Source organism: Dama dama, chromosome 13, assembly GCF_033118175.1.
Source record: "Dama dama isolate Ldn47 chromosome 13, ASM3311817v1, whole genome shotgun sequence".
Classification (NCBI taxonomy): domain Eukaryota; kingdom Metazoa; phylum Chordata; class Mammalia; order Artiodactyla; family Cervidae; genus Dama; species Dama dama.
Genome location: NC_083693.1, coordinates 50,567,745 through 50,582,275, shown reverse-complemented (window position 1 = coordinate 50,582,275; position 14,531 = coordinate 50,567,745). Strand labels below are relative to the sequence as shown.

The 14,531-nt window shown below is 34.9% G+C and overlaps 1 protein-coding gene across 4 annotated transcripts in view; it reads right to left on the bottom strand.

Annotated features, from left to right (window-relative positions):
- ARHGAP5 (Rho GTPase activating protein 5) overlaps positions 1 to 14,531 on the bottom strand; it is a 71,790-nt gene that overhangs the window by 3,856 nt on the left and 53,403 nt on the right. For 3 of the 4 annotated variants that reach the window (XM_061159144.1, XM_061159145.1, XM_061159143.1), the window contains exons 4-6: positions 10,052 to 10,129; positions 7,109 to 7,240; positions 5,044 to 5,149 (exon numbers count right to left, since the gene is read on the bottom strand). In XM_061159144.1, the coding sequence (XP_061015127.1) occupies positions 5,044 to 5,149; positions 7,109 to 7,240; positions 10,052 to 10,129 (316 nt within the window). Of the gene's footprint in view, positions 1 to 2,656; positions 2,699 to 5,043; positions 5,150 to 7,108; positions 7,241 to 10,051; positions 10,130 to 14,531 lie in introns of all 4 variants that reach the window. The other variant, XM_061159146.1, reaches the window with a different exon arrangement.

The window sequence follows — 14,531 nt, the reverse complement described above, 5'->3', positions numbered from 1 at the left end:
CCCCACATGCCGCAACTAGGAGTTTACTCGCCTCAACTAAAGATCCCACCTGCCACAACTGAGGTCAAAGATCCTGAGTGTCACAACTAGGACCCAGCACGGCCAAATAAATAAATAAATAAATCCATTCCTTATGAGAATCAAAGATGGTTTTTACTTCCAGAAAAATTATTCTATCTCCAACCAGGAGACTTTTTAACTTTCAAAAAAAATTAAGTTTCTAGTATTCTAAAAAAACAATCTTTTTAATTATTAACTACCTTGCACATCATCACAAATTTAATTTCAATGACAACAGTTCACAGAAGCACATTCTACCTTAAAATGCTTATGATTTAACAATAAATAATTTACAAATGACCATATATTACTAATTTGCACTTAGTCTTTTAAATATGTGAGCAAGCATTACTACCACCATATATAAAAATCAAGAAGAAGCAAATCTTGAATTTTAACTCAAAATTATTAAATGGGGAGGAAGTTTTAGATATTTTATCCAACCCTCTCATTTCACACTTAAAGAAATAGCTCAAAACACAAAGTAGCAGGGAAATTTTATACTTAACTGTGCATATCAAAAAGTTTAAAACTTAAACCAAAGGACCCACATCGCCAAACATAGGAATTGTTCATCTGAGGTAAAATAAATGCCCTAAAAACATGTGTTCTGTGGTAAAAAGGCATTATCTTTTGCAAAGAGACTAAGTTAGAATATTCAGAATAAAATCAACCTTTTCTTAAAATACAGTGTATAGTGGGGCCCAGTCAGGTATGCCTATGTGGCAGTCAAATAAAGATTCTGAAAATGCCCATAAATTGGAAAGACATGAACCTGGGCAAGTCTAATCGTTGAGTCAAAACAAACAAACAAAAGGGAGGTAATGTTTGAGTTGAGTAAAGGGTAATGGGTGCTAGTAAAACACTAGGAAGAGTACTCCAGTCAAACAGTGGTTCTCAAATACTAGAAAGCTGAAGTAATCAAACAGCATGGTACTGGCATAAAAACAGACACATGGATCAATGGAACAGAATAGAGGGCCCAGAAATGAACCCACACATCTATGGACAATTAATCTTCAACAAAGGAGAATACACAATGGAGAAAAGACAGTGTCTTCAGCAAGTAGGAGAGCTGGACAGCCACATGTAAATCAGTCAAGTCAGAACACTTTCTCACATTATACAAAAAAAAAAAAAAAAAGAAGTCAAAACGGCTTAGGACTTAAATGTAAGACATGAAACCATAAAACTCCTAGACGAGAACATTTGCAAAACACTCTGACATCGTCGTTTAGTCACTAAGTTCTATCTGACTCCTTTGTGACCCCATGTACTGTAGCCCACCAGGCTCCTCTGCCCATGAGATTTCCCAGGCAAGAATAATGGAGTGGGTTGCCATTTTCTTTTCCAGGGGATCTTCCTGACCCAGGGTTCAAACCTGTCTTTTGCATTGGCAGGTAGATTCTTTACCACTGAGCCACCTGGGAAGCCATATTCTCTGACATAAATCATACCAATGCTTTCTCAGGTCAGCTGCCCAAGGCAATAGAAATGAAAGCAAAAATAAATGTGACCTAATCAAGCTTACAAGCTTTTGCATAGCAAAGGAAACTATAAACAAAATGAAAAGTCAATCTATGGAATGGGAGAAAATATTTGCAAACAGTGTCATCGACAAGGAGTTAAGTTCAAATACAGAAACAGTTCATACAACTCAGTATCAAAAAAAACCCACAAAACAAACCCAACCAACAATGGGCAGAAAACCTAAATAGACATTTCTCCAATGACATACAGATGACCAAAAGGCACATGAAAACATGCTCAACATTACTAATTATTAAAGAAATGCAAATTAAAACTATACTGAGATACCATCACACACTACTCAGAATGGCCATCATCAAAAAGTCTACAAGTAATAAATGATAAGGAGGGTGGAAAGTGAACCCTCCTAAACTGTTGTTGGTGGGAATGTAAATTGGTGCAGCTACCATGGAGAACAGTATAGAGGTTTTTTTAAAATATTAGAGTTGCCATATGATCCAGCAATCCCACTCCTGGGCATACATCCAGAAAAGATGAAAACTCTAAACTGAAATGATATATCCACCCCAATGTTCACAGCAGCATTATTTACAACAGCTAAGGCATGGAAGCAACTTAAGTGTCCATCAAAAGATGAAAGGATAAAAATATGGTAAATATATATACACAATGGAATAAAGAAGAATGAAATGATGATATCTGTAGTTAATGAATGGACCTAGAGACATACTAAGAAAAGTCAGCCAGAAAGAGAAAAACACCATACAGTATCACTTATATGTGGGATCTAAAAAATAAAATGATACAAATGAACTTATTTGTTCAAAACAGAAACAGATTCACAGACATAGAAAACCTATGGTTACCAAAAGGGAAAGGATAGGAAAGGAATAAATTAAGACTTTGGAATTAACAGATACACATTACTACATATAAAATACAAAAACAGTAAGACCCTACTGTATAGTACAGGAACTATATTTGACATTCCATAATAACCTATAATGGAAAAGAATCTGAGAAAGTATATAATTGAATCACTTTGCTGAACATCTGAAACCAACAAAACATTGTAAATCAACATTAAAAAAAAAAAAAAACAAACCTCCCAGTGGTTCTCAGTGTGTATCAGAATCTCCTGGAAAGCCTTTTAAAACACAAGATTGATAATTATGTCTTGGGTGGGGTCTGATAATTTGCATTCCTAACGAGTGCCCAGGTTTTGCTGATGCTGCTGGTTTGAGGACTGAATTTTGAGAAAGACTAAGGCAGTCATGTCAAGATGTGAAAAGGATCCAAGCACAAATTGATACTTTTTGTTAAATCCTATTAGTTTAATACAGTGGCACTGTAATAATAACCTGGTGGAAACGGAAAGGAAATTTAACAGAATAAGCTAGAACTAGGCCACTTAATGTTAAACAATTTGGATTTTTTTCTTCAGGATATAAGTGATTTTTACAGAAAGTTTTCAGAACAATCACTCTGGCATTGTGATCAAAGAAGAAAGAAAAACTGGCAGAGAGAGCTCAATGAAAAACTAGAGTTCCCTAAATGAGAAATGATGAAATTAAAACTAAAGCAGTGGCAGAGGAATGAAAAGGAAAAATAATTAGGAGAAAAAACTTATCTGACACAGTAACTCACTGAATATGAAAGGTGAAAGAGAATATATTTAAAGAGCAACTCTATGGATTAATTTTTGCAATTCATCAATCACCCATCATATATTTATCATTTACGTCCTATACTAGAATCCAAGTTCCATGAAATGTGTGACTATTTTATTTACTGATGTGTACAGCACTTATAAGAGTACCTGGCACAAAGAGTAAACCCATTATCGTCAATAATTGAGTGTTTCTTTTAAAATTTAAATCTGATGATACAATCTCTCTATTCTACTTTCTAGTGGCTCCCCATACCATTCAGAGAAACAATCATGCAATGTTTTTTTCATTGACACTTGGTCCCCACCCCAACCCCTATAAATGTCAGTTGAACTCAACAGTGAAATTAGTGATATACATGAAAGCAAACCTCCTTGTGAAAATATTTTGAGGACTAAAGCTAGTCAATAGGTTACACTCTGAGTAGCAGTGTCCTTTCCTTCACTCTGCTCAAGCAACGTATGCTTCTTTGCTATTCCTCAATGTATCAACGGTGCCTGGTGTCACTAACTGTTGTATCACTGGAGTCAAACACACTAATAAGTGTCTAACATAACACTGATGGTGGACCAGCACATGATTCTTTTAACATGCTCTTTCCTTTGTCCCTTTTCCATATTATTTTTTAATGAAGTTCAATTCTTATTTCAGCACTTCAAACTATAAAATAATATGTTCATATACCATCCCAACATTCCATACTAGATAACGTCTCTTATAGTACCCTGTATGCATCTGTTAAAGCATGAACCATCTGTATGGTAATTTTCAAAAGAGGAATTCCACTAACTGTACACTGCAATGCTATGTATGCTGGCATTTTCTCAGAGAGGGAGACCGCAGAGAAGTTACTAGAAATGTTTATAATTTTATGCTACTCTGATAACAACAAAACTTTAATAATCTCTTTTAAGAGGTACAGACTGAAATGTACTTGTTTTGGACACTGACAGTATTAGCTTAAAAAAACCAAACATGAGTTCATTTCAATGTTAGTAGAAAATATTGTGAAGGGTGGACTCTCAGTCTCAATAACAACTCTGTGTTATTCTTCTCACTCTTATATAGTCAAGAAAATCAAGACTTAGGAAGGGTTAAAAAATTTGTCCAAGGCCACAAAACTAAAAATGTTTCAAAACCAAACCTATTTAACTCCAAAGTCTTGAGGTTTATCCCATTATACAATATCAATATTTTCTTTCATTTAATGAATGATATTGGCAAGAGTTTCTTTATAGAGAAAAGCATGAACGTGAAGCTTTACATTATTTAAGGTTTTTGATATTGGATAATGTTATGCATTTCGGTCAAGAAGGATGATAATATGAATTCAAGTTTCTAATAGACTTTCACTATGAAGACTATCCAAACAAAACAAGCAAGATATACAAAAGAAGAGGGAATTAAACCACTTAATAAAATTTGGATTCTAATCCTAAGACGTGTCACTTGAGCATATGATTTCTCTTTAAATCTCAATTTTTCCAACTTCAAATAGGTTGATTCAGTTAATTATCTAAGTGTCATTTTGTAACTAAAATTCTAAGATTCTATAGAAAAGAGCTGTTAAAGAACAGCAATAACAAAAAAAGTACTCACCACACTTACTTTTTATATAATCATTACATATACTAAAAGGGTCATATATCTTTCTATAAAAAGGTTAATGAAAAACCTATTTTACAAATCCAAGAAAAAATGATCTAGAGATTCAAAATTGAACTGTATGTTTAATTTGTCTCTATCTTAAAACTATCCAATTTATAGATACATGTTGAAATCTGTAGTGCATTTTACTTGCAAAAACAAAAAGTAAAAATACCTGTTTAGATGTGTTATTATATATCTGAATACATCATAGTTAACAGGATGAAATTTCTTAACAATTTCTTTCAGTGCATGAAGACGTTCTGTTTTATCCAGGATTTCTGTAAAAGTAATGAGGAATTTGCATGAAACACAGACATTAAAAAATATTGATAAAGCTTCTTACTATGCTTATTTTATAAAACAAGAATGTGTATGAGATATTTTAGGAGAGGTAAACAAAAACAAAGAAAATGTAAAGAATCTGCTACTAAATAGATTATCATTTATTACAATAAGTCTTTTCACAAAGCTAATAACTGAAAAAGTAACTTGGGGATGGCGAAATGGTGTATTAGTAATTTTTTGAGATAATGACTTAGAATCAACTAATTACTAATAAATCTGTTAAGCTCTTAATATTCATGGTACAAAGAGTAAGCATTTTAGGCTTTGTGGGTGAAACTATTCAACTCTGCAGTTGTACAAAAGCAGCCATAGACAATATGCAACAAGAGTGGCTTTGTTCCAATAGACCTTAAAAAAAAAAAATCTGAATTTCATATAATTTTAACATATCATATAATTTTTTCTTTTAACATTTTCAACCATTTAAAAATGTAAAAAAATTCTTACTTGCAAGCCTTCTGAAAACTGATGGCAAGCTGAATTTTTGGCCTATAGGTCAGTTTGCCAGCACCTGATTTAAAGCATCACCATATACTTATTTATAATTCACTTAGCTTACCAAACATCTTTTTTCACAATTACTACAGCAATCAGTTACTTTCCAAATTTATGCAAATTATGAATCAGGGTAACTGAAAGGCGGTTCTGCCGTAAATAGGAGGACAGAAGAGAGCACCCTTACTGCTGCTCTTCCTCATTCACTTCTTTCTTCCAAACTAACAGTGGGTTCCTCTGGAGGGGTCCAATCCACATAGCAACTCATGGCAGGTAGTACAAATACCACTTACTGTGTATTAGTCACTCAGCTGTGTCTGACTCTTTGCAACCCCATGAACTGCAGCCCACCAGGCTCCTCTGTCCATGGGATTGTCCAGGCAGGAATACTGGAATGGGTAGCCATTCCCTTCTCTAGGGGATCTTCCTGACCCAGGGATCAAACTCAGATCTCCCACATTGCAGGCAGATTCTTTACCATCTGAGCCACCAGGGAAGCCCAAAAATCAAGTATGAACAAATTTCTCATTTGCCACATATTACTTCTAAATCAGCCCTCAATAATTTCCTAACTAGGAAAGTTCTAATGCTATTTTTACAGTCAAAAAGTAAGAAAATCTAAGCTATCAGATGGACTATTTTCCTAGTTTATATATGAGACTATGTATAAGGCAACTGCATCATGTGCCAATATATTGAAGTAGATTTTAATTAAAAGAAAATTAACTGAGAACTCTAATAATCAAAATTGTATGAACTCTAATAATAAAAACTGTATGAAAGTAACTTCACTCTAAAGAGCCTGAAGACTTGGAATCAGAAGGACATACTGAAGAGAAATATTTAGAAACTAAATACTGAGAACACAATAAGGATTAAGCACTATTTGACCTGACAGTCAAACAGACCTTTTTTCTCATTTTCCAGATAACAAATGAGTATCTGCTAAGTAGAAACATCTGGATGAATGATGATGCCAAGTATGAATCAATACTGAATAGGTATTCATTTTCCTGTCTAACTCTCTCAAAAACTGACTTAAGACACGAGGCCAAAGTTAATTTCTTTGACTTAAAACTTGTATTTCACTAAATTATGTTACAGATACATTCATTTAAAGAATTAATTTCTTTTTCCTACAATGCCTTTGAGTTTGAATTAAAACACAAACCTCAAACTTCCAGCACTATGATCTAACTTTTAGGAGCACCTAGTCATCTAGGAGGCTAGCTAAAACGATTTAAAGGGAAAGAACTTTAATCAACAGTTCTAGAAGCTGAATTTTTATTTGCTACACATTCTACTGAATGACCTATTTTAACACACAGCAACCAATGTACAAACTCCACTACCATCGTCCTTCTCAAAAAAAAAAAAAAAGAGAGACTTATACTTACTTGCTGCTTCCAGTAGCTCTGGATGAAGAGAATATGGAATTAAAGGATCTGGTAGATCTGCAAAGAAAGCTTTAAGAGCTCCAGCTACAGCATTTACTGTTACTTCCATTGATACTAGACTGATATTATGATCTACAAGACAAAAATTGAAATTAAAAATTATAATAAATTTAAATTTATTACTAGAAGTAAGCTAAATGGGTACTTGAAGATCCAAAGATATTTAAGTCTTCTCATTGGTCACCTTTATTTACAGGCAGATTCATCTCTCCCCCATTGTTTTAATGTAAGTTTGCCTGATAAAACTACAGATAATGAAAGAGAAAACCAAGCAAGGAGCATTTTCTGTTACAATAAAAAAAAACCTATTAGGCTTATTAGTATACAGGCAATATTATTTAACATCTCTCTTCTCTTAAAACATTTTGTTTAATGTAAGCTATTTAAAAGAGGTCATAAGGAAACAGAGACACAGAAGATAAGAATCATACATATAAATTCAAGCTTCAACCTTTTAACTTATACTTTAAAATTTTTATTTTATTTTCATTTATTTTTATTAGTTGGAGGCTAATTACTTTACAATATTGTAGTGGGTTTTGTCATACATTGACATGAATCAGCCATGGATTTACATGTATTCCCCATCCCGATCCCCCCTCCCACCTCCCTCTCTACCCGCTCCCTCTGAGTCTTCCCAGTGCACCAGGCCCGAGCACTTGTCCCATGCATCCAACCTGGGCTGGTGATCTGTTTCACTATAGATAATACACATGTTTTGATAAAAATTTTAATATAAAACACTTTAAACACTTATCAGTGAAGTTCTGACTTTAAATAAACAAGAACAGAACACAGTAAAGGTGTATTATAAGGTTGATTTGCTATTTTAAAGTCTTATTTTCCTTTTATAAATACAATGAATACTTATGATAAAGAAAAAAATACCCCCATAATCAAGAGATAATCACTGTTTATACTTAGCATGTTTCCTTTCATCCCTTTTCTGCTCATTTGAAAAAAAAAAAAGATGAATCACGTATGTATTTTATATTGAATTTAATTTTTAAGGCATTATCCAAGGTTATTAAAATTTCACCAGCAACTGTTAAAAATTTTTTGAGGGAGCAGGAAACATTTCATTGCAATTTCAAGCTTGTAGAAATTCTGCAATAATAATATAAAAATACAAAGAACTCACACATACCCTTAACCAAGAATCACCAATCTTTACATTTTGTCCTACACATAAACAATTTTAACAACTATAAAACATTCTCCCAGACATAAAATTTACATAATATTCTACTACTGAAGATTTAGATTTATTTCATTTAAAAAACTATAAAGATGTTATGATTAAAAACTTTTATTTACTAAAGTTTACTTCCTTAGGCAGGCTACATTCCTTGAAATATAAGCTACCCAGTGAACATTTAACATGGTGTCTGGCACAGAAAACTCATCATATGCATTATCTCATTATTCTTTGGTAAGTTTTATCACTCCCATTCTAGACTATGAAAAAGTTGCTGTTTAGAAAGATTAACTTCGAGAGGTCACAAAGACAGTAAGTGACTTCCCAGGTGGCGCTAGTGGTAAAGAACCCGCCTGCCAATGCAGGAGATGTAAGAGATGTGGATTTGATCCTTGGGTTGGAAAGATCTGAAGGAGGGCACAGCAACCCACTGCAGTATTCTTGCCTGGAAAATTTCATGGGCAGAGGAGCCTGGCGGGCTGCAGACCATAGGGTCGCAAATAGTTGGACACAACTGAATCAACTTAGCACAGTAAGTGGTAGAACTAGAAAACAGTACACCAGAAAGTCTAAATCAAGAGGCCCTGATACTGACTATTCTTCTTTCATTACTTAGAAGTAAAATTGTACAAATTTGATAAAAGTCTAAACAGTTCTTGTAACAAAATACTTTTAAAAAGTGAAACACTAACAATGCTCTTTCAAAGCTAAGCACCTCCTTCTCCAACACTCAACAATTTTACCATTTCAACACATATAATCTTCATTATTCTATATGGTTATCTAGTATTCTATTTGTAAACATGAGTGGACTCCCCACCTTTAAAACAAAATACAAACAATGCTACAATAAATTTCTTGGTAGGTTTACACAAAGACTTGTAACATAAATATTTACAAATGGAATTTCTCCAGCAAAAGCTATCTAAAGCACCCATAACCAATAATATACAATATACCTGTTTGCCTATGCCCTACCAATAATCTTTTCCATTCTCATAATAAATAAACCTTTTTAATTTTTATTTATTTATAATTGACAGAGGTTGAGCATATTTTCATATGTATGTCAGTTCTTCTGAAATGAATTGCTTAATCTAGCAAAGAAATTCCATAGCCCCCCAGGTTTACAGTTTTTCTCCTGATTTTGTCTTATCCACTGTTCCATACAGAAGGTTTTACATTTTTAGGCAGTCCAGTTTATCATCTTGTTCATGCTTACTAGGTTTCATGTTAAGTTTAGGCCTCTCCCTACTCCAAGATTATAAAAATATTCACTCATTTTTCTCCCTAGTACATACAGCTTTCATTTTTTTCACTTATATCTTTGATCTCATATAAAATTAATTTAATATGAGTAGGAAATTCAGCTTTTTAAAAAATCCCTAATTAGTCAGTTGGTACAATATCATGAAAGAAAAAAAACACTTTCAAACTGCACCTAAAGGTAAATCTGCATACACAAAGATGATGATGCATCATAATTCAATTTACTGCTTTTCCAATTCTGGTAATGGATTTACAGCTCTCCTGTTTCCTGACTCTGGTATCTGTTTGATTAAATACTCCTAATACTACTTCAAAACTTTCTCCCATAATACATAATCATAAGGAGGTTTTCATATGAAATTTCAATACGGAAACTCACAAAATGATGATTTTGTCTTATATAATTATCTTTTTACCTTGATCAAACTGCTTTTGAATATTGTCTTGATCAGTTTTGTTCCCACTAACACGGTAGAGTCCTTCAGTACATAATCCTAAAATAAAGAAAGAGACTTTTTTGTACATGCATATATAGGTACAACAAAGAATATACTTAATCTTATGTACAACTTAGTGACTTACAGAATATGGTGGTAAATATTTTTAGGAATAAAATAATTTTGAACATTTCATTTCAAGTAAGTTCACAATGGACTATTTTAATTTTAAACCAGTTAGGCTACTCAGTTCCATGCAAAAAAATGAGAAGAAACATTCTTCCCATTTCTTTTACTAAATACATCGAATCTCCTGACTGTGATATATTGAAAAAAATCAAAAGACACTGAAAGGTGGAGAGAAAGTCAATTAACAGCAACTGTAAGAACTTGAAAAACAACATGACTGAGTTCTCTGGGTTTTCTTTTTGCCTTATATATCTGAGACCAGGCAACAGAGAAGCCTGCAACCCAGAAACCCTGATGAACACAGGCAAAAAAATAAAAATAACAACAAACCACCACTCAGAAAACCAACAAGAAAGGCCTGCTCTCTCTGGTGAAAGGAATGGGAAAGGTGTAGACTAGCAAGCAAAATCATTTTTTAATTACTGCCCTACTCCAGCCAAACACCATGGAACCTACTCCTCCTCATTCACAACAATGGCAACCAAGTAGAATTCTACTTTAGCCAGCAGTAACAAAGGTGTCCTTTCCCTTTCAAGATGTCAGCAAGGGCTGATTGAAGTCTGAAGTTTTTAACTACCACCTTGAGGTAAGAGGTACCCTCCCCTCTCCACCACAGTGGTCAACAGAGGCTGTTGGAGATCAAGCAGGGTGGGGAGTCCAATCTTCTAGCCTCACTCTGTAGTAAGGAGGCAGTCTTCCTCCCCTGCTAGTACACTGTCAGAGGAGGCCTGTTAAAAACAGATTGAAATAAGACTCCAAGTTTCACAGCATATTATTCAAAATCTGGAATAAAACCATAATAAAATGAAAATCATTCATCATTTCAAGAATCAAGAAAATCTCAACCTGAATGAGAAAAGAAAATTAACCGACACCAACACAAAGCTGCCAGTTGTGGAATTATCTGATAAGGACTTCAGAGCATCATGAAACACTTTGGTGAACAATTATAAACACACTTAAACTTCCTAACAGAAAGTTTCAGCAAAGAAACAGAAATATAAGGAACAACAAAATGGAAATTTCAGAACCAGAAATACAGTAACAGAAACAACAAATTCATTGAATGCAATCAACAACAGACAAATGATGACAGAGAAATGAGAAGTGAACTTGAAGACAAACAACAGAAAGTATCCAGTCTAAAGAACATAAAAAAATTAGACACGCACAAAAGATGAGCTGCAGGGATTTGTGGGACAACAAGAGAAGAGCCAAGATTTGTATCATCAGCCAAAGACCTCTCTCTATGTTCAATGGGAAACTTCTAAAAGAGACTCAATTTGATAAGGCATTGTACTCTTCTGATCACAAGGACAAGAAAAAGAATAGAATAGTGGATTCTGTCAAACTTATTTCTGGAGCAATGTCAAGGTGTCTGTATGGGACAATATATTAATCCTTTCTAATTTTCATCAGGTTAAATTATTTTATTAATATTTTGTTTTATAAATTTCACAAATATCTTTACATACGAAGATGTGAGAGGGGAAAAAAATGTACCTCACAATGCAGGAAACACATCAACATTGAGAAATTCATGAACATAAAGGTAAGGGAAGATCCCCTAGAGAAGGAAATGGAAGCCCACTCCAGTATTCTTGCTCGGAAAACCCCACGGACAGAGAGAGGAGCCTGGCAGGCGTAGTCCACAGGACTGCAAAGAGTTGGACACAACTGAGCGACTGAGCACAAACACACAAACATGCAATGGTAGCAAAAATCCACGGACAAAAGTTTCATGGGTCAAAGTTATTAAATCCAAAGTTCTAACTTCAATAAAGCACAGCAGACACCACCAAATAACCAAACTTATCACTTACTGTGAGACAAAATAACATCCTATCCCAACAACTCAACACTCAAAACATGAAGATCATAGCACCCAGTCCCATCACTTCATGGCAAATAGATGGGGAAAAGGTGGAAACAGTAACAGACTTTATTTTCGTGGGCTCCAAAATCACTGTGGACAGTGACTGCAGCCATGAAATTAAAAGACGCTTGCTCCTTGGAAGAAAAGCAATGACAAACCTGGACAGCATATTAAAAAGCAGAGACATTATTTGCCTACAAAAGTGCATACAGTCAAAGCTATGGTTTTTCCAGTTGTCATATATGGATGTAAGAGCTGGACAATGAAAAAGGCTGAGTGCTGAAGAATTTATTCCGTCAAACTGTGGCACTGGAGAAGACTCTTTAGAGTCCCTGGGACAGCAAAGACATCAAACCAGGCAATCCCAAAGGAAATCAACCCTGAATATTCACTGGAAGGACTGATGCTAAAGCTCTAATACTTTGGCCACCTGATGCAAAGAGCTGACATTGGAAAAGACTCCGATGCTGGGAAAGATTGAAGGCAGGAGGAGAAAGGAACGACAGAGGATGAGATGGTTGGATGGCATCATGGACTCAACGGACACGCGTTTGAGCAAACTCTGGGAGGGATGATGAAGGACAGCTAAGGCTGGTGTGCTACAGTTCATGGGGTCACAAAGAGTCGGACATGACTGGGCAACTGAACAACAATACCAACAGATATGATGCACTTAGATACAACAATACTTTAGTGGTATTTATAAATAAAATGCATAATTTGAATCCAATAATGACAAAAAGCAACCTCAAATTGATGGAGAAAGAAAATATTTATTTGTATAGTAAAACACCAATTAATAAACATAATAAAAATGATAGACTAACCTGACATAGTGACAAGCATTTATCTGCTACATGAAAAAGGAAACGTGTGTAATCATCCATGCTAAAAACCTTGCCTTCCATTCACTGGTAACTGAGTGATGTATTTTTTCTTTTTTAAAAAGAAGGAACAACAGCAACTTAATAATCTAGATGTGAATTAAATCATCCAAAGTATCCATCCTGGGCCTCCAAGTAATACAGGCATCAGAAATTATACCAATATTCCACAACTAAACTCAAAATATGTTTTAACCAAGTACTACCACCTTCTTTTCTTCCATTAGAAAGATAACTAACCCTTACACTGCACAGAACTCATGATATCTGAAGTTCTAAAAGGGTCTAAGTTTTATTTGAGTTGATAATAGATATAAAATAAGAGTTTCACTAAAGTCACAAGACACATGACAAACAGTAAGGGAGAAGCAAGCTGTGTAGATAATCCATGAACTATATTGTTTTCATGGGAGGTGGCATCAGCAAAAGAGATGAAGAAATGAGTTTTGGAGCTTGGTTCCCCAATAAAAACAACTAAAAGTGAAAGCGAAGTCGCTCAGTCATGTCGGACTCTTTGTGACCCCATGGACCATAGCCTACCAGGATCCTCCATCCATGGCATTTTCCAGGCAAGAGTACCGGAGTGGGTTGCCAATTCCTTCTCCAGGGGATCTTCCCGACCTAAGGATCGAACCTGGGTCTCCTGCATTGTAGGTAGATGCTTTACTGTCTGAGCCACCAGGGAAATCAAAAGCAACTAAGGAGCAGCCAGAATGTATCAGAATCAACTTCTGCAGAACTCTGGAATCTACTAAAAAAATTACAACCACCAACAGAAGTTCTGGAGAAGAAAGAAGCTTTAAACTTCCCAGCTACTACTCCCCATACCCTAGACTGGCAACGACCACGAGGAAGGCAGACTGCACTCGGGGTTTAGGCTGCAAGTGTCAGAGGCAGGAACACAGATCTTGTTCGCAAAGAACTATAGTTGTAAATTTTAACTTGTCTGGTGGCTCCCAGAAGAAAGAGCACAAGGGCTTGCCTATGTTTCACTATGCTAAAATATTTAAATATCTTATTTTCAACAAAAAATTTAAGAAGCATAGAAAGAAAAGCCAGTATGGTCCATTCTAGGAAAAAATATTAACAGAAACTGCCTATTGGCAAACCCAGTCACTGCACTTATTAGACAAAGACTTTAACCTCTAAAAATGCACAAAGAGCTATAGGAAGCCATGAACAAAGAACCAAAGAAAACCAGGAGAATGGTGACTTTAAAAATGAAGAATATTAATACATACAAATTCTAAAAGATGATGCTATTAAAGCACTGCACTGAATATGCCAGCAAATTTGGAAAACTCAGCAGTGGCCACAGGACTGGAACAGGTCAATTTTCATTCCAATCCCAAAGAATGCTCAAACTATTGCACAACTGTGCTCAATTCACATACTAGCAAGGTAATGCTCAAAATTCTTCAAGCCAGGCTTAAACAGCATGTGAACCAAGAACCCCATGGACCACAGCATGCCAGGCTTCCCTGTCTTTCACTATCTCTCAGAGTTTGCT